Source organism: Haematobia irritans, chromosome 1 (assembly GCF_050003625.1).
Source record: "Haematobia irritans isolate KBUSLIRL chromosome 1, ASM5000362v1, whole genome shotgun sequence".
NCBI lineage: Eukaryota > Metazoa > Arthropoda > Insecta > Diptera > Muscidae > Haematobia > Haematobia irritans.
In genome coordinates this window covers 113,961,731-113,986,353 of record NC_134397.1, presented here as the reverse complement: position 1 = coordinate 113,986,353, position 24,623 = coordinate 113,961,731, and the positions used below count along the sequence as shown (strand labels likewise).

At 34.7% G+C, this 24,623-nt stretch overlaps 1 protein-coding gene across 1 annotated transcript; it reads right to left on the bottom strand.

Annotated features, from left to right (window-relative positions):
• Window positions 1-6,305: 6,305 nt before the first annotated feature.
• Polr1E (RNA polymerase I subunit E) lies at window positions 6,306-10,389 on the bottom strand. Its single transcript, XM_075291457.1, has 5 exons — window positions 10,240-10,389; window positions 8,274-8,473; window positions 7,013-7,422; window positions 6,723-6,944; window positions 6,306-6,659 (listed from the first exon to the last, which is right to left on the bottom strand). Exons 1-5 carry the CDS (start codon window positions 10,304-10,306, stop codon window positions 6,407-6,409), a joined length of 1,152 nt encoding a protein of 383 aa, XP_075147572.1. The 5' UTR covers window positions 10,307-10,389; the 3' UTR covers window positions 6,306-6,406.
• Between the last annotated feature and the right edge of the window lie 14,234 nt (window positions 10,390-24,623).

Sequence of the window (24,623 nt, the reverse complement as noted above, 5' to 3'; positions counted from 1 at the left end):
TTTTGTGGTGTTTTCTGTATCGTAATTCATAAGGCTAAGTACTAAAATGTTATGCTAAAATAGACATACAGTAAGGAGCAAACTTGTAGTAGGAGAAAAATTTAGCGTTAGCTACGTAGGCCATCAGTTAAATATTTTAATATCTATTTCAGATTGACAGCAGGAATGAAATTAAAAATAATATTTATAATATCTGCTGTTGTAGTTTTAAGGATGACCAACCCTTTATTACCGAGAATAGTGGTGTGCCGGCGAGAGAGGTGAAGCAGTTATTTAGAATAAAAGATACTGATGGGATATATCCAACAAGCAGCTTTGGTCATTCCCAAGTAGACCTGCATGGCCAGGTACCCAGCAGGGTTTAATCACGCAAACTGTGGTCATCGATATTAATCACGGCTCTTATTACTGATAAACTGCCATTGTGCAAGTCATTGTTTTATTTTTCGATTTTTGTGCCGCATGTGAAGCATGGATAATGCCAGCCACTTCGGCTGTAAAAACTGAAGCAATATCGCACATAACTTTAACAGCAAAAAAAGCTTCTCTTAAATCGAACTTAATAAATGTTGTCTAGACGTTCGTTGGATTTGTCCTAAATTGTGAATTCGCCCTACAGAGCTTAGTCTGTATGATTTCCTTTACGAACATCTTTACAATCTAATTCGAAGCAAATAAAAACTTTCACTTAATTTATTTTACTTTATAGTTACTTTTTGTGGAAAAATGCCATTCAATCACCTTTTATATGCATCTCCACTAAAAAAAAAAAAAAAAAAACAAAACAGATCCCACACTTAAATCCCAGGAAAGAGGGGCCGAAACTATGGTAAAGTCCATGGAATTCACTGGATGCAAAAAGTATTTCTATGCGTGAGTAAGTGTGTTTTGAGAAATTACCATTGGTACCACGACTTTTGATGTTCACTGTACACCCCACAGTGGTCGGTGTTATATGGAGTTAGCGGCCAAAAATACTTCCAGTATAGGTATCATCGTGAAACTTCGGTCACGACTTTATAATTATGTCAGGACTATTTAATGATAAAATGGGATTGATTGATGAAGTTTTGGTATAGCCCCCCATATAGACCGATCTGCCGATTTTACTTCTTGGGCTTCTAAAAACTGTATTTTCTCTCCGATTTGGCTGAAAATTGAAATCTAAAGGTATATTAGGACCAAAAGTAGGTGTGCTAAAAATGGTGTGTATCGGTCCATGTTTTGGTATAGCCCCCATATATACCGATCTCCCAATTTTACTTCTTGGGCTTCTAGGAACCATAGTTTCTCTCGGATTTCCCTGAAATTGGAAATCTAGAGGTATTTTAGGACAGCAAATAGAAGTGCCAAAGATGGTGTCTTTCGGTCCATGTATTTATATAGCCCCCATATAGACCGATATCCCGATTTTACGTCTTGGGCTTCTAGAAACCGTATTTTCTATCCGATTTGCCTTAAACTTCAAATACAGTTATTTTAGAACCACAAATAGGTGTGAAGAAAATGATGGTTATAGGTTCATGTGTTGGTATAGCCCCTATATATACCGATCTTCCGATTTTATTTTTTGGGCTTCTAGAAAACGTACGTTCTATCCGATTAGCCTAAATTTAAAATCTAGAATTATTTTAAGATCACAAATAGATGTAACGGAAATGAGATGAATCAGCCCATGTGTTGGTATAGCCCACGTATAGACCGATCTCCCGATTTTACTCCGAGGGCAGTAGTTTTTATCCGATTTTCATGAAGTTGTAAAACAAGATTGTTTTGAAAATTCGTCCTATTCTCATCGATATATTTTGAATCACTTAATTTATCGTAGATCTTATTATACGTTTGTTCGACATCTCAATACCTTGCATTCAAGTACAAACAACGATATAATCGGACATTTCTAGCTCGAGGTATAATTTGTTTAGCGAAAAAAGTCAGAAAAACTAAAAATAACGGGATATCTCAAAAACGGTTTCATAAAAACCTTTTTTAACCTTCATTTTCGAATTCAGCAGATCAAAATACATAAGCAAAGTCATCAAATGTACATTTTCAGTGTAAACTAATGTTAACAAACACCACACAAAAAATTCATATTTGGATATAAAGAAACAAGACCACTTCGGTATTAGGGAGATAACACAAAGGGGGGCAAAAGAAAGCAGCTTGAAATATTAACTAATAAACCACAAAAAATCCCATTGGTGAGGTTCAAGAAGTATTGCGGAGGTGTAAAGAAAATAAATCTCCTGGAATGGACAGGGTGCCGTATGAATTTTTAAAGCATGCATCGTATGAATTTCTTGTTGAATTGGCATATCAGTATAATCATATATATGAAACAGGAGAAGTAGACACTATCATAGAAGAATCTGTAATATTCCCCATCTATAAAAAGGGAGATATAAATGTGCCGAATAATTATAGAGGAATCTCCTTCATGAATACGATGGCAAAAGTTCTGACCGGAGTTATAAACAATAGATTGAAAAAATGGATAGAGGATAACAACATACTCAATGAATTTCAAGCTGGGTTTAGGTCAGGATATTCAACGGTGGACAACATTTATAACTTAGCCTCAATTGTTCATTATAAATTTAACGAAAATATGAAAGTATATGCCTTTTTTGTTGATTTTTCCGCCGCCTTTGATATGGTCCCCAGACAACTACTAATTTATAAACTGCATGAGATGGGAATATCCACCAAAATGGTAAATCTGATAAGGAATTTGTACCAGTGTACTATATCTTCAGTATGGACTGGTGATGAGGTATCACAGCATTTTAATACATTTACTGGAGTAAGGCAAGGATGTTTACTGTCACCATTATTGTTTACATTATACTTAAACGATCTACACAAGTGGTTGGAAGAAGGTCTTATGGTTGAAGAACTAAATATTCGAGTATTATTATACGCTGATGACATCGTTGTCTTAGCTGATGATAGATGTGTATTACAAAGAATGATAAACAGGCTGGAAGAATATTGCGAACGATGGAATATGAAGGTAAATATGGAAAAGTCCAAGATAATGGTTTTTCGGAAAGGAGGTAGATTATCAGCAAATGAAAAATGGAAATATATGAACCAAGAAATTGAAATAGTAAACGAATATTGCTATCTTGGAACCTTACTAACACCAAAAATGACGTTTAAAAAACACGTGGATTGTCGAAATAAAAAGGCGAAGATATGTTTAAACGCAACCTGGAGAAACTTTATTAGTAAACCTCTGGTATCACTAATATCGAAGTGGAAAATTTTTCAAAGTGTGTGTAGAACAACACAGTCGTATGCGGCCGAGGTATGGGGATACAAATGGTTTGAGGAGGTAAACATTATTCAAAGATATTTTCTCAAAAAGGTTCTCAAACAGCCAACATATATACCTAATTATATTTTATCATTAGAAACAGACATACAGGACAACCACTTTCATACACTTAAACTACACATGAACTATATTTATAATACTTTGTTCAAATATAACAATAAAAGGTTGCCACATACATTGTCAAGAAAAATATGGAATAAACGAATTTTCTGGGCCGAAGCAATGGAATCTTTGTCACAAAGAACAAATGTTTCGACAGAAAATATAATAAGAACAGGAGAAGATTGGATCGTAATAACTGAGGCACTCATAAATGAACTGAAACGACAAGGATATATAGAGAAATTGGAAAAGGCTAAAACAAGTACACGATTTTATAGATTTCTGAATCCAGATGCCGGAATAGAGTATATGAGCAATTTTTGGAACTTGGAAAAAATTTCAATCATAATGAAAACAAGGGCTGATTTACTTCAGTTGAATGGAAACAAATTTGGAGTTGAAGGACACGAATGTACCATCTGCAACAAAAGAGAAGTTGAAGATTTGCAACATTTCATAGCCAAATGTCCAATGTTACGAGAATTCAGGGTGAGGTATTTGGGCGGTACATATTTTAATGAAAATGAGTTAATAACCATTCTAAATGGTAATTTTGATAATGGATGGGAGAGGTTGTATAACTATGTGCGTAGTGCTCTGACGTATAGAACACATATAATCAGAGAGGAATTTTAATAGTGTAATATAAATCAAATATATAGACTAGATTATTTAACAGCAAAATAGCAAACTAGGGTATTTGACAGACAACTTAAAAGTTATTGTCATTAAGATTCTAAAGATTTTGTTATAATTTAACCCCAACTGTATATTGAGAAATTTTGAATTGTAAAACAATGTGGAAACAAAATAAAATCTATCTAATCTAATCTAATCTAATTGGAGACTTCAGGGGGGAACACAACTAAAACTCTACATAAAATTTACATATAAAGGTAAGTACTATGTTCGCTTTTCGAGTTGAAATTTTCGCGGTTACTTTATTAAAACAGTTCAATATAAAGCAGATAAATTAACTCAATTGATGCACATTTTCGTGTTCCTCTAAATTTCGGCAGACATTACGGGAATATGTTTGTTTTCATTTATAATTTTGATTACTTCAGGAAAAGTAATCGCGAAAATAAAGTGTTTTTCAACTCGAAAACCGAACATAGTACTCACCTTAAGAACGAACGAACACGAAACAATGAGACTGACAAAAATTGATTTTATAATAAATTTAAAACAAGTTTTATACATTTTTTTTATTTTAAAATATAGTTAATACCATTTAGTTCAATATTTATTTCGATATAATTTTCTTTGCTTTTGTTTTATTTATTTAAATGTGCACTTAATTTTATACTTTTTCACACTTCAAAAACCAACTGCTTACTTGTTCTCTCTTTTGAAGCCGTTCTTAAGGTAAGTACTATGTTCGCTTTTCGCGTTGAAATTTTCGCGGTTACTTTATTAAAACAGTTCAATATAAATCAGATAAATTAACTCAATTTATGCACAGTTTCTTGTTCCTCTAGATTTCGGCAAGACTTTACAGGAATAAGTTTGTTTTAATTTATAATTTTGATTATTTAAGGAAAAGTAATCGCGAAAATAAAGTGGTTTTCAACTCGAAAGAGGAACATAGTACGCACCTTTAAAGAGTACAGATGAAATAAAACCAAAACAAATACACATTGTAGAACCTTGTTTGCATAAGAAACAGTGATGCCATACTTTTTGACAAATTTCTAACTTTGATTTTTTATTTTTGGCCAAAGGGATCGACCACTGTGCACCCGTAGATTTCTAAAGACCCGCATAAGTCGGTTTTTACTATTTTCAGCAGCTGATATATTAATACTTCTATGGACCTCAAAGACATGGGCATATTTTCACGTGTTGTGAAACATTCAAAGGAGACAATTCCTTGTGAAATGTATTGGGATGTAACAAGAAGAGCTCCGCTGCATTAGGTTTGTAGAAAATTATTTAGTGCAGTAATATATTCCTTTTGAAGTCTGCAGACGTTTTTCACCACAATCGAAAATCGTTGAAAAAAGTAGCGGTTGGAGTCATCGCATTTGGTTTTGGTATAAAATGATTCAAAATTATTCCGCTAATCGATCAGCAATGGGCTAGTCCCCATAAAAGTCTTCATCATCCATGCGGATGTTCGATGATCTAGTTGAAGACTACAGAGGTTAATCACGGCATTCGACATCGAAATTGTTTGATCCAAATCGACATTTTTCGAATCAAGGATTGAGTTTTATTGAACGAACATCTTTTCGATTGGTAAATTGCAGTCGCAAACATTTTTCACTTTTTCTTTAAATCGTTTTCGCCATATAGTAGTAGTACACATGTAAGTTTTAATTTAAATTGTTGTTAATTTGTAGTAAAGTTACATATACAGTCATGTTCATTTTTTTCGAGTCTATTCCGAATTCGACAAAATAAATTGATGTCATCAGAAAACCGTATTTCTCCAAGTATACAAATGAACGCTTCCTTCGTTAGCCGAAATCACACCATTTCAAACCCATACACTTACACCAAATCATCCAACGACAATGGGTTACTCTTATCCCTTATTTGTCATCGTATTAATTTTGTATATCTCATCCTCCAATTCGTTATAGTTATGGCCGCCTCCCCGGGGAAGATTCTCTGATAAAAAAATTATTATTGATGATTCGGAAGTCACATCAGGAGATATCTTTAGCTATATTAAAAAATACGACCCATATAAGTTCTGCTATGCTATTCTACTTGACGGTTTAGAATAATTAAGAATAGGCTAAACAAAGAGTTCACAGCGACCATGAATAAACGTCCACATTGACATCTCCGAAAATAACAATTGGAACTGGCCTTGAAAAAGTATTAAGTCAACATTTAGCATCGAAAAGAATTGTTTAATATTCTAGAATTTTTATTTTTTTATCAACATTTCTTCCTTTCATAAAAACACGATCGTATCCAAGATTAATTTGAATTGGGTAAAACATATTTTTAATCCTTCTTTCTTCGTGAAAATTTCGTTGGAAGAGGAGGAACATTTTTTGGCAATTTCAATGCTAAAATTGATGTTCTTGATTTAGGTAATCCATATACAATGTGTGCATATTTCATAACTTTGGCACGGGGTGCATTTAGTTCCTGAGACAGAATTGCAGCATCGGCTTGATAACTGTCGTTTATTAAAAATGCCATAACAATAAAATGACATAAGGCTTTTTCGGTTGAGAAAACAGTACGCGAACCACTGAAACAAAGTATTGTTTAGTATTATTACATTACAAACAATTTTCGGTATCTTTATATTTACCTAACATTTGAATTTGGATCGGAAAATCGTTCACGCACATTATTTTCAACTTTTTCCGATATTTTTGAAAGTTCAGTTTTCTTTAGGGAACGTGCACGAGATTTAATCAAATTCAATAAACAGTCCATATATATAATCAATTTGATTCGTTGTAGGCTTTCTGAGCTCGCTGCATGTTGTTGAATAGCAGTTATTAACTGTTTCAAATATTCCGAGGAAATCCTAATATGAACAAAAAAATTTAGCAATTAGTTTATGATAGTCGGTTTCAAGAATATTAAAGTACTTACGGTATTTGATCTATAGACGTTTGATATACAGTTTTTGCTTCTTCGTCTAGTCTTTCTAACAGTTTGGCTGGCACAACATCGGTTATTTGATAAATATCACTAACCTTTTCTGCTTCCTTGTTACATGGTGGTCTTATACTATCGAAATATTTTGTATTATCCACTTGATCAGCTTCGTCGCCATCTAGCATAGAATCATTTACAGTCTCTGATAGGCTATCTTGTACAACAGATATATCCATTCTCATTTGTTCTTGATCATTTACGTAACGTGAAGCTTTTCTGCCGCCATATTTCTTTAATAGCGTCATTTTTGTAACATGATCTGATAATGAACTCTTTTTTACTTGGTCCAAATCACCATATATGGTATTTTTTAGGTTGACCTGATCGATGGGGATGATGGTCATCTGAAATGAATTGCACGGTCGATATAGATCGTTAATAACTCAAATTGATGGAAAGTAAAAATAAAAAGCAAATGGGTCCGAAGGTTTTCGGATGGGTACAACTGCCGTTGTAAGGTATACGATTATGAATAACTTGGAAATTTATAAAATCAATGTTTTCTTTTTTCCAAACAAAATTGTTAAAATTTAAGAATTTGTAATTGGTAATTTCTCTCATATTAGGGAGAAGGATAAATTTATTGATACCTAATTTGTAGTAGGCACACCAGAAAAATCGTGTGAGACATCAAAAGATCTGCTGAAAAAGGAAAATCATGCATTGTTTGCTGAAAATGCAAACATAGTCTGCTATTTGCTAGACTTGAAACCACTTAACAAAGTTTTAATTTGGCTGCAAAAAAATGTTTATCAAATCAAAAGTAAATATGTATAAGCAGACCAAAATTACCCTTTTTTGGTAAGTTTTTTTTTATAACCTGATGGCGAATGATCCAAAGTAGCAATTGAAAATGTTTAGTTTGTTTAAAATTAACTTTAAAGTTGGATATTTTAGCGCGATAATGCCAACTTAATAAAAGCTGAAAAACGTTTTGGTTTTCGGTCGAAAGGGCATGCTAAATATTGCACCATTGCAGCTCAAATCTCTTATATAATTACAAACAAGAAAACATTTTTTATGTGTTACTGTTTTACATGACTACAGGATTGCAGGGAAAATGGAAATTTTATCACTTTCTTAAAATAATTTCGATACATTGCTTGACCAGAATTCTTTGATTACTATATCTCTCGCCTTATATGAAATAGCATTTAAATTTAGTTCTTCATGGACAACATTTTTTATTACTCACCATGTTGGTACGTTTATTTCGTACACATAAATATGTGTCTGTGAGTTCACTAGTTTCGCTATTATTAACTATCCCTTGATAAAGATTTCCATTGGCGACGACCAATGCACCAAACTTGCTCGCATCGTCTTTGCATCTTAGTCGAGTGAATGATATGTTTTCCTTTGTAAATGCAGTCAGTTTGCCATTCTGGAATTTCACTGAAACGATAATCATAAAACAAATTTAATCAAATCTATTTGGTGGACGAAATTGTGTATTTCAACATCAGTTTTCATATGGATTGTGGTTTATTTAAGTTATGTATTGTGTTAATGCTTCACTTAGAAAATTATCTGTCCAAGTTTACTTAAATTGGTATTTACTGCTAAGAGTTGAGGAATAGGGATTCATACAAAATGGATGGTGGCATCTTTCAGGTGAAGGTATTTGCCATTGCGAAAGCTGCGGAACTACTGTTGATGAGACCGATATTCAGGAGCGATATCAGCTTCTTCATCGACAGCCAGGCAGCAATAAAGGCCTTAAGGTGGGTATTAAGTTCGAGTTTAGCCGCTAAAAACGTAATTTTTTCACGATTACTTTTCTTTAATAATCCATTTTAAGGAATACAAACTTTGTGAAAATTTGCTTTGGGCTTTTCCCCAGTAAGTTTTAATAAAATTTGCAGCAAATATGTATAATTTCATGCATTTTTTTTTACTGATTTAGTTTTCACTTTAGCGATTTTAGCGGCTAAACTCGAACTTAATACTCACCTTTAGGAAATTCGAACATAACGTCGAAGATAGTCAGTCGCTGTCATTGAGCTTAGAGCTCTCACTGAACAACATATCACCCTGTGTTGTGTACCTGGACATTATGGAAGAATGGGTAATGAGGAGGCGGATGTGATGGTTAAAGAAGGCGCACGCGGGATGCATAACATCGTTACAGGTATCTTCCCCCGCTATCTTTATCTACTTATAGGATCAATGTTAAATACAATTATTTATGGAAAAGGCGTTGGGCTTCCTCTGCGAACTGTGAGCAAACCGATGAGCCATTTACTACGGCCTGCTTTCATCCTCTATAACCTAACCTAATCTTACTTAAATTGATGTGCGCCATATATCTAGAGGGTTATGGGTTCAATCTCCGATACTGGAACATCCCAAATATACTTTCAGTCATGATTATATTCTTCTGTAATGCTCAGAACTTTTCTTATGTATTTCAGCTGAGCTCAGTCGATCATCAAAATGTTTGTCTTTTTTCCATAGCATATGTATATACCGGTCCACTCTCATAGGAATGCGAGAAAGGCAAAGAAGAAGTATCTCATCTCGGAGCAACTCGCTTTTTTTTATTGATGTTAAGAGTAACACTCTTTGGCCCACATCTCAGCTGTTAATAGAAGCATTAATCCATAATGAATTGTTCGATTATTTCTTCATATATTTCGTTCCTTTAAACGGAGTCAGAATCATGTCCTATCCACCGATTGTTGTTCCTCTCCACATCAATTCTTGATCAGCCATAGTATTGGGTTTTATGACACTTCTTCTATACCACATTCTTCGCATTGGTCTGTATCTGGCTGGTGTGATGTTGCAAAGATAGTGACCACAAAGAACCGTGTTCATAATTTGTTTATTGCATTGGACTCAATTTAGAAATCTTAAATCAGGGCTCGCCTTTAATTCCATCGTAGCGATAGCACTATATCGTCCAGTTAAGTTTTGATGTGCCAGTGTCTGAGAATGAACCCATAATTTCCTGTGTGCAAGACAGACGTTGGACAAATCAAAGTTTCTTATTAATACTGGTAGAAAGGGGTTATTGCATTTGGGCGATTGAATCAGTATATAGCTGCTTAATAAATTGTGTACAATCTAAATACTTTGTCCACCAAATTTCATCACAACACATTTTAAAAAATCCATTAGCACTACTGATGTATTCACGTAGGATATGATAGTCATACTTAATGTTGGAACAACGCTGTTCTTTTTCCGTGTGTAAACTTTTTCAACATTAACTTTTTCTTTCATTTTCACAAGTATTTTTCTAATAAAAATTCAATAACAACTGCAACACGTGAAACCCGACAAAAATATTTTGGTGAAAATCAGTGTTGCCAGAATTGGGCATTTTCCCCCAAAATGGGGGATATTTCTTCGTGAATGGGGACGAAATTTTTGAGTTTGGGATTTGATGGGGAATTTCCATAAATTTGGGGATTTCTTCGAGAAATCGGTTTAATCTTTTTTAACAAAATGTTTTTCCTATAGGAAATTTTGTCAAAATCCTATGTCTTTTTTGTCAAAATTTTATTTCTATAGAAAAATTTGTCAACATTTTATTTCTATAGAAAATTTTGTCAAAATGTTATTTCTATAGAAAATTTTGTCAAAATTTTATTTCTATGGAAAATTTTGTCAAAATTTTATTTCTATAGAAAATTTTGTTAACATTTTATTTTTATAGAAAATTTTGTCAAAATGTCATTTCTATGTAGAAAATTTTGCCAAAATTTTATTTCTATATAGAACATTTTGTCAAAACAAAAATGTTTTCTATATAGAAAATTTTCTCAAATTGTGTTTTCTATATTCATTCATAAATACAAGGAACTCCGAACTCGCATTTTCATGTCTCCAGCATTTGGAAGACGATCATCAGTCTCTTGGTGTTGTGGTTTGAAATCTTGATTTTATTGCAGCTTGCTATATTATTATTACTGATTTTCTACTGATTGTCAAATATGTATTGGGGATTTTTGTAAGGAATTTAAATTTAAATTGGGGATTTTTGGGAACGAAAACATCATAATTTGGGGACAAGAGCCAGAAAAATACTGGCAACACTGGTGGAAATGTCAAACGATTGAATTTCAAAGCCGCAGAAAATGTCAATAACGGCCTCATTTGTTTTAGCGAACGGCGGCTTATTCAGTGTTGCCAGTTTCAATTGACTTTGAAGCAGTTTTACCGTTAAGATATATTTGAATTTAAAACTCTTTCAAATAATTTTGTTTTGAATAGTGACCAATTCAAAGATTTTAATACAAACAGCAAGATTGTAGGAATTGCCACTTTCAGTTTTTGTAGAGTTTTGTTGAAGTCAAACGTCTGCACCAATTATCAAAAAAATACCAATCATTGACAATAGCCTATAGAAAAACGTGATTGAATTTTGTAAAAGATTGAGAGTCTGTCAATTAGATCTCTTGAGCGACGTAAGTTTTCATAAAAAAACTAAGTACGCAAATACAGGCAAAAACACGTAATAAATAATAAGGTTTTATTATAGAAGTGAAACTTTTCAAAACCGAAAGGAAGGTTCCCTTCCACGAAAATTCTTATTGCGATGCAATTTTGTAGTGTATTTGTTATGGGAAAACATATAAACTTTTGGTAAACTCATCGTAATGTATATGCATTTATCATGCAAAGCAGAAATTTGGCTAGAGTTGCATACCGAGCTTAAAGCCGGTACTATGTTCGTGCCAAACATTTAATTAATTGATTCTCGTTGTTAGATTAAATAAAATACAGAAAAAAACACATCTATCATTAATAAATATCATATTTTGGGTCCAGTGCAAGAAATATTTCTAATGTAGTTTTACAATTATTAAAACATAGGTCATGTTATAATATAGCTCCCACATATAACAAATTCGCCCTAACTCTTCTCGACCTTAAAATATTGCCTATATAAAAATATGGGCCAATATATCTGATTTAAAGTATTTTAACATTTAAAATTTGAAGCAAATCGGATGAAACTTGCGGTTTATATGCTATCAAGAAGTCAAATCGAGAGACTAGTCTATATGGGGGCTGTTTCAAAACATGTACCCTGCCAGCATTTCAAAGTTCCATTTCATCCTCATCGCCACCACAGACTCGTAAGTGACACTACACTCAAACATTTTGTTACGCATAATACGAGTACCAAAAATGTTAGCAGATTTTGTTTGCTGAAAAAGGGACGGCAGTAGCATGTAGTTGTTTCAGCAAACATTCGTTAGTTGAAACAGCAAACATTTTTTAAGCTAAAATAGCAAACAAATGCTGCTGAATTAACAAACGTGAATTAGCTAAAAGTTTTTGACAAACATCGCTGCTGAAATAGCAAACTGCGTTAGTTGAAATAGCTAACATTTTTACTGCTATAACAACTACAATGTTTTTGTCCCAGCAACAAAATTTGTCGTTTTTAACAATATGTTGACATGAAACACGTAAATCATTTAATACAATAACTTCTAAATTTATTAAATGTGTGAAATAAATTGAATTCCATCGAAGTATTGGAAGTTGAGTTGAAGTATTGTACAGAATTTATTTTCGTTTATTTTTCTTCTTTTACCTTATACAGGCGGATAAAACATAACAATTTGTAATGGAAAGAAGTAAAAAAAGCAATTAGTAATTACACTAGTTTACACTAAAATTTACATTTGATTAGAGGTTGCTTTTTATGGTTAAACATTTTTTAATGAAACAGTTTTTGAGATATCCTTCTATTTATAGTTTTTCGTCCATTTTTCATTAGAAAAATCATTTCTCGAGCTAAAGATGTACGATTATATCGTTATTGGTACTTAAATGCAAGGTATTGAAATGAAGAACAAATGTGGATCTGTGATAAGTTAAGTGGTTTAAAATATATTTAAAAAAGGGCACATTTTCAAAAAATATGCTTATAACTTTGTCATTTTTCTTCTAGTCTTACTCTTACGTTAAAGTATCACCTTTACGAGCATAAAGAGAAAGCGGACGTTATTTCAACGGTTGGCACTTTTTCACCGGCACAGAATCACTGTAAAACATGATGAAAATTTGCCCAATTTTCATCGATATATTTAGAACCACTTAACTTATCACAGATCCAACAATATAACCGGACATTTCTAGCTTGAGATATGATTCTCGCGTCTACACCCTCACAAAAAATCGCTTCTGTAACATATACTCCCAAACATATTTTGCTTCAAGCATATACATTTTTGGGTATTGCCCAAACATTTATATGTTTGATCTCTTCCAATATATAATATGTTTGAAAGCATATTGGTCTAAACAATATATGTTTGGGTAGTCTAAGTTCCAAACATTTTGTATTTTTGCATCCAAATTCAATAATGTTGTCTTCCACACGGATGAAAAAGACTGTTTTTCATATGTTTGGCTATAAACATTATATGTTTGGAACACAAATTTTTAAACACAATATTTTTGAGTGCAAGCATATAATGTTCATAAACTAGCATAACATGTTTGGGACATATATGTTAATATGTTAGAACAATATATGTTTGGGACATAAAATGTTTGTAAATATAATATGCTTGGATGCAAACATATATTAAGTTAGAAATAGCCTATAAACATATATGTGTTTAGTAGCTTGGAGCGCTATTTAACAGGGAGCGATATTGAATTAAGTTGGTGGTTGTTGCTTGTTATTACAAAATTAACATTTTATTTTTCCTTGGGCAATTGATCAGCTACTTCTTTGATCCTTACAAACTGTGTGGTCCGCTGTTCGAATCCCCGTCCGGCAAAAGGTAAAATTAAAATAAAAAAAATCATACAATTGAATAATTTCTTCTACAATGTTTGTATTACAGAAAAAGGTGCTAAGAACTAAAAAATCTCGTGGAAGTGAGAAAGATGTGGGGGGAATATACAATTGGGCAGAAACTAAATTTTGAGCATTTAGGTCGAAAACCTATGTTGTTAGCACCTATATTACCTGTTTATTTTCATAATTCATTATGATTGTAAATATATAAATAAAATTTTGAGCACAAAATTGTTTGGGAGAATTTTTTTTAAGCATATAATATTTTTGGGTGCAAAATGCTTCCAAACATATTATATGTACACATAATAACATATTGTTTTTTGGAAGACAACATTATTGAATTTGGATGCAAAAATACAAAATGTTTGGAACTTAGACTACCCAAACATATATTGTTTAGACCAATATGCTTTCAAACATATTATATATTGGAAGAGATCAAATATATAAATGTTTGGGCAATACCCAAAAATGTATATGCTTGAAGCAAAATATGTTTGGGAGTATATGTTACAGAAGCGATTTTTTGTGAGCGTGCAAAAAACAATATGTTATTATGTGAACATATAATATGTTTGGAAGCATTTTGCACCCAAAAATATTATATGCTTAAAAAAAATTCTCCCAAACAATATTGTGCTCAAATTTTTATTTATTTATTTATATATTTACAATCATAATGAATTATGAAAATAAACAGGTAATATAGGTGCTAACAACATAGGTTTTCGACCTGAATGCTCAAAATTTTGTTTCTGCCTAATTGTATATTCCCTCACATCTTTCTCACTTCCACGAGATTTTTAGTTCTTAGCACCTTTTCTAATAGCGGAGTATTTCATCGTAATAAGTACTTATTACGAATTTCACGTGTGGTGGAAATAATAAACCACCATGCAGCGAAATTCAAAGTCATCCACTGGGTTGCTAACTTCAGGGCCCAGTGGACGGGTAACGACTGAAGTTATAAATTTGGGCAGCGACCAAGAGTCAGGCCCAATTAGTCGACCTGTAGACGGGTCGACTGGCGGTGACACTTTGGCAAGTCGAACCTTTTCTAAGGTGACGACATCAAAAGGAGGCAATCCCTCTCGAAAGAGATTCAAGGAACGAAGAAATGCTTTGTTTATCCTAAAGAAATTAGGATCAGTCGACCCAAGCACGTTGTCGGCTAAGCAAAGCGATTCCTTAAAATGGGCTCAAGGAATTCTTGAAGCTGGAAAAAGGGAACGATCACCGGATGAGCTACCATCCTCTAAACGGGATCAAAGATCGTTTGCCTCAGTTGCAAAAGACAGCCTTGTGATGGCTATTATTAATAAAGGAGCATTGGACGGTATGATTCCAAGGCAAAAATGGGGGGAAATTGAGAACGCGATGTCTGGTGTCTACTCAGAGGTGCGAAAAAAGTTTCCCGGACCAAGTCCTCGACGGCTAGATGCTGGATGGTATCAAGGACGATATAAGTTAATAGCTTTTCCACACCAGAGGTCTATGGATTGCTTTAAAGCTGCATTGATGCTAATTGGTGAAGTTTGGGAAGGAGTCGCTTTGGAGTTAGTCGATAAAAAAGACATACCGGCTAAACCTAGAGCACATGCATGGATACCGGCAAACCCTCCTGATCCTGAGTCAATACTAGAGAGACTAAAAGAATGTAACCCAGATCTTCCAACCGCCGATTGGAAGGTTGGTCGTTTGGATGAGATGGATGGACCAAGACGACATGCGGTGTTTATATTAAACATAGAGTCGCTGCCACATCTAGCCCAGACCCAAGGACGCGTAAGTTATGGCTTTCATGATATCCATATGAAGGTATACAAAAGCGATCAGCCAAAGGATACCGAAACGGACAAGCTTCCGGTAGAGTCAGCAGTGAAAAAATCTCCTAGCGAAGCCGAAGGAGACATAAAACCTACAGACTATGGCGAAAATCATATGCGGGAAGTTTCTACAGGCTCAAGCCTCACCAAAGCTGAACCGCGGATTGTTGCGAGAGTCACCGAGATCTGTGAAGAGGAAGCCCTTGATGACTCAATTGAAGCGGCTGATGTGACGGTGGTTGAAAATTTGGATGGTTCTACGGTTCCTCCAGATAAATCTTCACCATTGTAAGGCCGCTTGTGCTGCCTTAAAAGTTCTCCTGATGAAAGGAGACATAGATATAGTTCTTATTCAAGAACCATACATATATAAAAACAAGATCTGTGAATTAAGCACTCCGGGTTTCAAACTTTTGCATAATACCGGTAACGATATAAATCGAGCATGTATAATTGCTAAAAACGAACTAAACTTGTTTCTGCTTCCTTCACTGAGCAATGCAGACACTGTCGTAGCCAGTCTAGAGATATCCACATGCAAATATTGGGTATCTTCGGTCTACATGGGACATGATAGGGATATGCCACCCTGTGCCGTTAAGACCTTAGTTGAGGAGTCACTAAAAACAAAGACAAAACTCATTATGGGATGCGGGAAAAAATCGACCGCCATGGTGGACTACGGAGTTAAGTAATATGAGGAAATCCTGCAGGAAGCTCTTTAACAAAGCAAAGTCCACAAGAGCTCCGGAGGATTGGGACACTTACAAGATGAATCTGAGAGCATATAAACGAGAACTGAGAAGGTCTCAACAAAACTCTTGGGATGATTACTGTAGCAGTATTGAGAATACGTCAGAGGCTTCCAGACTACGGAAGGTACTAGCATCCACTAACACCGCTCCAGGTTTCATTAAAACATCGGAGGGAAATTGGACAATGTCCAGTGAGGAGACGTTGGAGGTACTTTTGGACACACACTTCCCTGGAAATCAGACGGTTGAACCATGTTCCGGCGGTGTAACAGAGGCTCAGCGATCATTTCCTATCGAGGAAATTGTGTCGGAATCTAGAATAAAATGGGCTTTAAATAGCTTTGGACCATTCAAATCCCCCGGACCTGATGGAATTACTCCGGCGGAGTTACAGGCAGTTGCTGAAAGAATTATCCCCTGGTTGACGGTGATATATAAACAATGTGTAAACTTAGCATATATTCCAGAAAAGTGGAGGGAAACAAAAGTCGTCTTCATACCTAAAGCAGGAAAAGCCTCTCACTCGAGTGCGAAGGATTTCCGACCAATCAGTTTATCCTCATTCCTACTTAAGACCCTGGATGATAGACATGTATCTTAGAACTAGCGTGGATTCAGGTTTGCTCTCGAAACGACAGCATGCATACTCGAAGGGCAGGTCTACTGAGACCGCATTGCATGAACTGGTCAGCTTTATTGAAAGCTCACTATCTGTCAAAGAATACACAATCGTGGCGCTTCTATACATCGAAGGGCGTTCAATAATGTCCATCCGAGCTCGATATTAAATGGACTGACAACTCTGAATGTTGATCCAGGTATACTTAGGCTGTTAGACGAACTTCTAATGAAGGGACGTATTTCAGCCACACTAGGGCAAGCAAACATACAAAGGTATGTGAATAGAGGCACTCCCCAAGGAGGAGTTCTATCACCTCTTCTTTGGAATGTTGCTATAAACAACCTTCTGGTGGCATACGCAGATGATGTGGCGCTAGCAGTCAGGGGAAAATTCCCATCCACAATCAGAGATATTATACAGAGAGCTCTCCGGATGACAGAGAAATGGGCGAAAGATAATGGTCTTGGTGTAAATCCAGCAAAGACAGAAATAGTCATGTACTGCAAAGATCGCAAAACTCCCACGGTTAGGCCCATTTCCTTAGGGGGTACTGAAATTCCCTTTGGTGAGTGTGCAAAATACCTTGGCGTTATTTTGGACAGGAAGCTGAATTTTAGGCTTAATATTGAAGAGAGGGCGAGAAAAGCCACGGTAGCTTTGTACTCGTGCAAAAAGGCAATAGGGAAAAAGTGGGAACTAAGACCAAAAATTGTGCATTGACTATACACGGCAGTGGTTAGACCTATAATGCTATATGGTGTTGTAGTCTGGTGGTCGGCACTTCAGAAACCGACTTGTTTAGATAAAGTTCAGCGTATGGCGAGCTTATGTATCTCAGGCGCATTTAGTAAGACAGGAACAGACTCCCTTAATGTCATGCTACATCTATTGCCTTTAGACATTTTGGCCAAACAGTCAGCTGCAACAACGGCTGTGCGGTTGCGCGAGCTATCGTTGTGGTCGGAAAAAATGTACGGTCATAGTTCGGTCCTCAAAGTAATGCCACATGTGCCTAACGTAGTGGATTACACCCTGGCAAAACCACTTTTCGACAAAAAGTTTGAAACTCTAATTCCCAACAGTGAGGCGTGGTGTTCACAGACCCCGGGGAATAAAAGATATATAGATTTCTATACTGATGGCTCCAAATTGAATGGACAAGTGGGGTTCGGAGTATATTCTAAAGATCTGGAAATTCGAATAGCGAAAAGATTACCTAATCACTGTAGTGTTTTTCAGGCTGAAATATTGGCAATAAGAGAGGTGGTGAATTGGCTGAGAAGTAATGTTCCAACAAATATTGGCATTAATATTTACTCAGACAGTCAACCTGCAATAAAATCCTTGGACTCTATGTTCCTTAACTCAAAAACGGCCATAGACTGCCGCAAATCTCCCAACGAGATGGCTGAGCAGTACAATATTCACCTAATATGGGTGCCTGGTCATAGGAACATACCGGGGAACTGTGAAGCAGATGTGTTAGCAAGGCTAGGAACTACCTTACATATTCCAGGGGAACTAGAATCTGTTGGTATGCCTCTGGCCACCTGCAAGCTCTTACTGCGTGAGAAGGCTGTTATGATGGCCAATATTCGATGGGAAAATTGCAAGGGTTGTAACGACACCAAGCAAATATGGCCCCATTTAAACTTAAACCGCACACTAGATATGCTAGTGTTCTCAAGGCGTCAGATAGCACTCCTAATATCTGCTATAACGGGTCGCTGCCTGATAGGCGAATTTGCAAAAACTATAGGTGCGAAGTATAATGACTATTGTAAAGGGTGATTCTTTTGAGGTTAGGATTTTCATGCATTAGTATTTGACAGATCACGTGGGATTTCAGACATGGTGTCAAAGAGAAAGATGCTCAGTATGCTTTGACATTTCATCATGAATAGACTTACTAACGAGCCACAACGTCGAATTTTCAGTGAATGGGCCCTAGAAAAGTTGGCAGAAAATCCGCTTTTTTATCGACAAATTTTGTTCAGCGATGAGGCTCATTTCTGGTTGAATGGCTACGTAAATAAGCAAAATTGCCGCATTTGGAGTGAAGGGCAACCAGAAGCCGTTCAAGAACTGCCCATGCATCCCGAAAAATGCACTGTTTGGTGTGGTTTGTACGCTGGTGGAATCATTGGACCATTTTTTCAAAGATGCTGTTGGACGCAACGTTACTGTGAATGGCGATCGCTATCGTTCGATGCTAACAAACTTTTTGTTGCCAAAAATGGAAGAACTGAACTTGGTTGACATGTGGTTTCAACAAGATGGCGCTACATGCCACACAGCTCGCGATTCTATGGCCATTTTGAGGGAAAACTTCGGAGAACAATTCATCTCAAGAAATGGACCGGTAAGTTGGCCACCAAGATCATGCGATTTGACGCCTTTAGACTATTTTTTGTGGGGCTACGTCAAGTCTAAAGTCTACAGAAATAAGCCAGCAACTATTCCAGCTTTGGAAGACAACATTTCCGAAGAAATTCGGGCTATTCCGGCCGAAATGCTCGAAAAAGTTGCCCAAAATTGGACTTTCCGAATGGACCACCTAAGACGCAGCCGCGGTCAACATTTAAATGAAATTATCTTCAAAAAGTAAATGTCATGGACCAATCTAACTTTTCAAATAAAGAACCGATGAGATTTTGTAAATTTTATGCATTTTTTTTTTTTAAAGTTATCAAGCTCTTAACAAATCACCCTTTATTATTCCATGCACTCTGTAGCCACATGAATAGTCACTATTTCTTACATTATTTCGATAAGTCGTTGTATCCACAATTGGCTAAAGGATATCAATCGGACTAAGATGCGGTGTTTGGGGAGATCACTACATAACATTTATATTGTAATGCGGAAACCACGTTTTTACAAGCTTTGAAGTGTGTTTATGGTTACATGACATGTTCGAGAATGTTTTTGTACACCCAACTATCCGTTACACAATTAATTCGATTCAGTGGACCTATCCCATTAGCCAAAAATCATTCCCAGACCATGACGTGGACCACTCTATGCTTTACAGCCTTAGGAAAAAACTGTAGCCTATATCCTCTGTAGCGCTTTTCCGTCATTTTGTCGGGTCCAAATAAGAAGTACTTTCGTATTAGGCACCACAGTATTATTTTATCATATGTTTGTATAATTGTGATGCCTAATACGAAAGTACTTCTTATTTGGCCATGTCCCAACGACGCATAGCTGTTATTGAATATAACGGATTGGGAAAGAATTAACAAAAATAAGCCTTAGAATACAAGATGTTGCAATTGTTTTGCCTTATCCATTTGGTACTTTGCATCTATTTTGCCTCATAAAATGTTAAATATTAATTAATTTTTTAAAATTTTTTTAGAGTGTACAAAATATAAATAAATTAAAAAATCGCATTATTATAAAACACTCTTGTTTCTTATGGTAAAATTTTGAAATGTTTATGAAAGTTGCAAATGTTTTGTCCGATATTCTATTCAACAAAATTCAACAGAAATATCGTAGGGTTTTGTCACTTACAAAACGACAACGACTTCAATTGGACATTTTCTTTTGCATAAATTCAAAAATGGAATTTCTTCTTCATATCTCTCATAGAATAGAATACTTCCAAGGAAAGGGTAGATAAGTTTTTACCTCAACTAGCTGGGTGAGAATAGGTTAGGTTAGGTGGCAGCCCGATGTATCAGGCTCACTTAGACTATTCAGTCCATTGTGATAACACAATGGTGAACTTCTCTCTTATCACTGAGTGCTGCCCGATTCCATGTTAAGCTCAATGACAAGGGACCTCCTTTTTATAGCCGAGTCCAAACGGCGTTTCACATTACAGTGAAACCACTTAGAGAAGCTTTGAAACCCTCAGAAATGTCACCAGCATTACTAAGGTGGGATAATCCACCGCTGAAAAACTTTTTGGTGTTCGGTCGAAGCAGGAATCGAACCCACGACCTTGTGTATGCAAGGTGGGCATGCTAACCATTGCACCACGGTGGCTCCCCTGGGTGAGAATGATTTACAGCCAATTCCTTTTGTGTATAATATAATACAGAAATAAGCCAGCAACTATTCCAGCTTTGGAAGACAACATTTCCGAAGAAATTCGGGCTATTCCGGCCGAAATGCTCGAAAAAGTTGCCCAAAATTGGACTTTCCGAATGGACCACCTAAGACGCAGCCGCGGTCAACATTTAAATGAAATTATCTTCAAAAAGTAAATGTCATGGACCAATCTAACGTTTCAAATAAAGAACCGATGAGATTTTGCAAATTTTATGCGTTTTTAAAAAAAAAAAAGTTATCAAGCTCTTAACAAATCACCCTTTATAAGCTGTCATGACGTGGAGGAAAAGGAATCAATTAAACACCTCTTGTGTGAGTGTCCTGCTTTTTGTGTAAGGCGTAAGCGAAATTTAGGAGCATATAGTTTTAGATTACTGGCTGACCTGGAAAACGTTAACTTAAGCAGTTTGTTAATGTTTTTGGAGCAATCTGGTTGGTTCCACAAAAGTAAATAATAGAGAAGGTTCAGTGGTTAAGACTAGAAGTGCCCATATGTATTAGGTACTTTTAGTTAAATGTGGTATCACAATGGACTGAATAGTCTAAGTGAGCCTGAAATTTAATCGGGCTGCCACTTTAACCTAACCTAACCTAGCACCTTTCTCTGTAATACAAACATTGTAGAAGAAATTATTCAATTTTATGATTTTTTTATTTTAATTTTACCTTTTGCCGGACGGGGATTCGAACAGCGGACCACACAGTTTGTAAGGATCAAAGAAGTAGCTGATCAATTGCCCAAGGGAAAATAAAATGTTAATTTTGTAATAACAAGCAACAACCACCAACTTAATTCAATATCGCTCCCTGTTAAATAGCGCTCCAGGCTACTAAACACATATATGTTTATAGGCTATTTCTAAATTAATATATGTTTGCATCCAAGCATATTATATTTACAAACATTTTATGTCCCAAACATAATATGTTCTAACATATTAACATATATGTCCCAAACATGTTATGCTAGTTTATGAACATTATATGCTTGCACTCAAAAATATTGTGTTTAAAAATTTGTGTTCCAAACATATAATGTTTATAGCCAAACATATGAAAAACAGTATTTTTCATCCGTGTAGTAAAAAACTAAAAATATAAGTATATTTCAAAACGTGTTCCATATAAAAATTTAACCTCTATTTTCGAATTCAGGAGATGAAAGTACATATAAAAATCACCTCTCATCAAATATACATGACAACAATTTTACTTTACTGTTTACTGACGATTTTTGTTCTACATGCTATTAGTACAAGTAAAAACAGAAGAAAAATAAAAGTTTTTATCATTAGGTTTATTTCGGTAGTGAAAGGTTTAAGGCCGTATTTAGTTGGTATTATTTCGCTAAATTAGCAAGGTTGTAATGTTATCCTGGTTTTAATACTCACATTTAAGGTGAACTTTGCCAATTGTGTACAGTTTAGCTTAGCTATAGTGGCAGCCCGTTATTTCAGGCTCACTTTGATTATTTAGTCCATTATGATACCGCAGTGTTGAACTTCTCTCTTGTCACTGAGTGCTGCCCGATTCCATGTTTAGCTCAAAAAGACACGGAATCTCCTTTTTATAGCCAAGATTGAACATCATTTCCCATTGCGATGAAAATTTTAGAGTAGCTTTGAAACACTCAGAAATGCCACCAGCATTACAGAGGGAGTAATTCACCAATTCAACTTTGTAAAACTTCACACAAAAAATTTTTTCTCTGATTCAATCACCAAATTAATTGATCCAATTAATTTTTTAATTGAAATGTCTTCAATCACGAAAATGATAGTATCAATCACAGTTTTAATTGGGCATAGAAAAAATTCTTGATTAAAAAATTAATTGATTTATTCAGCAAAATTCAATTAATTTTTTAATTGATTCAATTAAAAATTTAATTGATGTTGATTGCAAAACGCAATTAATTTATTAAGGTAACTATTTTTAAAAAGGTAACTATTTTTAATTACTTAGTTAGATTGGCTTAGAGTTTTTATTTGGATTAACAAATGATTGTTTGAAATACATTTTTAATTAAAAAAGTAAAAAAAAAAATCAGCACTTTTTTAACTGAATTAGTCTTCCGAATTTGATTAAAAAGTTAATTGTATCAATTAATTTTTTAATTAAACATTTTAAAAATTTCAATCATTGACTTAATTAACTTAATGTTTCTATCATGATTAAAAAGTTAATTGTATCAATTAATTTATTAATTGAAAAAATTTTCAACTTCAATTAACTTTTTAATTGGAAATATTTTGGTGATATTTTTTTCTGTGTTTATGGCGTTTGGTCGAAACTGAATCCATAACCGTTTGTATACAAAGCGGGCATGAACCATTGCACGACGGTTGCTCCCATATATGAATGTATAATAGTAAACAAACAAACTATAAAAGGAATGGCAAATTTCTTAAATGACAAATACAATACTTACCAAATATAATCTCCGTAATAAAAGAAATTTTGGAAAATATATTCCAAAACAACAAGTTTAAAAGTGATGCTTTAATGGCGTTGGCATTTCTCATATCGACGTTGACATTTGTCAAAACTGGCTTCACCAACAATAGGTCTGTTCGCGTACTTTTCTAACAATAATTATCCAGTAAAAACTGGCAAGAGAGTAAAAGTGCATTTTACTCTTTTTGCTTAAAATTGCGGAAAAGTACGTGAATGAAATCCAGTTAGTAGAGAAAAGTAATCGTGAAAAATGGCGATTTTAGTGGCTAAAGATGGGTATTAAGTTCGAGTTTAGCCGCTAAAATTGTAATTTTTTCACGATTACTTTTCTTTAATAATCCTTTTTAAGGAATATAATTTAGAATGAAATAGGCAACAATTATGTATAATTTTATGCATAATCAAAAAATACTAATAGTTTTTAACGTTTGAAGTCTTATAATGTGTACCATTTTACTATTGTCCATTTGACTGGAGAGACTTTTTAATTTTATTCGGATCAGCATAAAATTGCAGCATACTACTGCCTTTTCTGCAGTATGTTTGCTGTTCCAAAATAACAGATTGTTTGCTGTTTTAGCAAAAAAAAAAAAACTGCTAAAACAGCAGCATTTTGTTTGCTGAAAATTATCAGACAGCGTTTGCTATTAACAACAGACTTTTTTCTATGACCGTGCAACAATCGCCAACTGTGATGGGGGAAACGTATCAAAAAGTACGGAATGTACATAACAGTATTTTGCCATCACTATGTTTACAAGAGCCATTTTATATTTTGTGAAATACCAATCGCAACTTGCTTATTATAATTTATTTAAATAAAAACGAAAATGAAGCGCTGAAAACATACCTGGCCAACATTTCAAAGTTCCATTTCATCGTCATCGCTACCACAGACTCGTAAGTGACACTCCAACAATCGTCAATTGTGATAGGGGAAGCGTATGAAAAAGTATGAAATGTACATGAAAGTATTTTGCCATCACTATTGTTACAAGAGCCATTTTATATATTGTGAAACGCCATGCGCAACTAGCTTTTTATA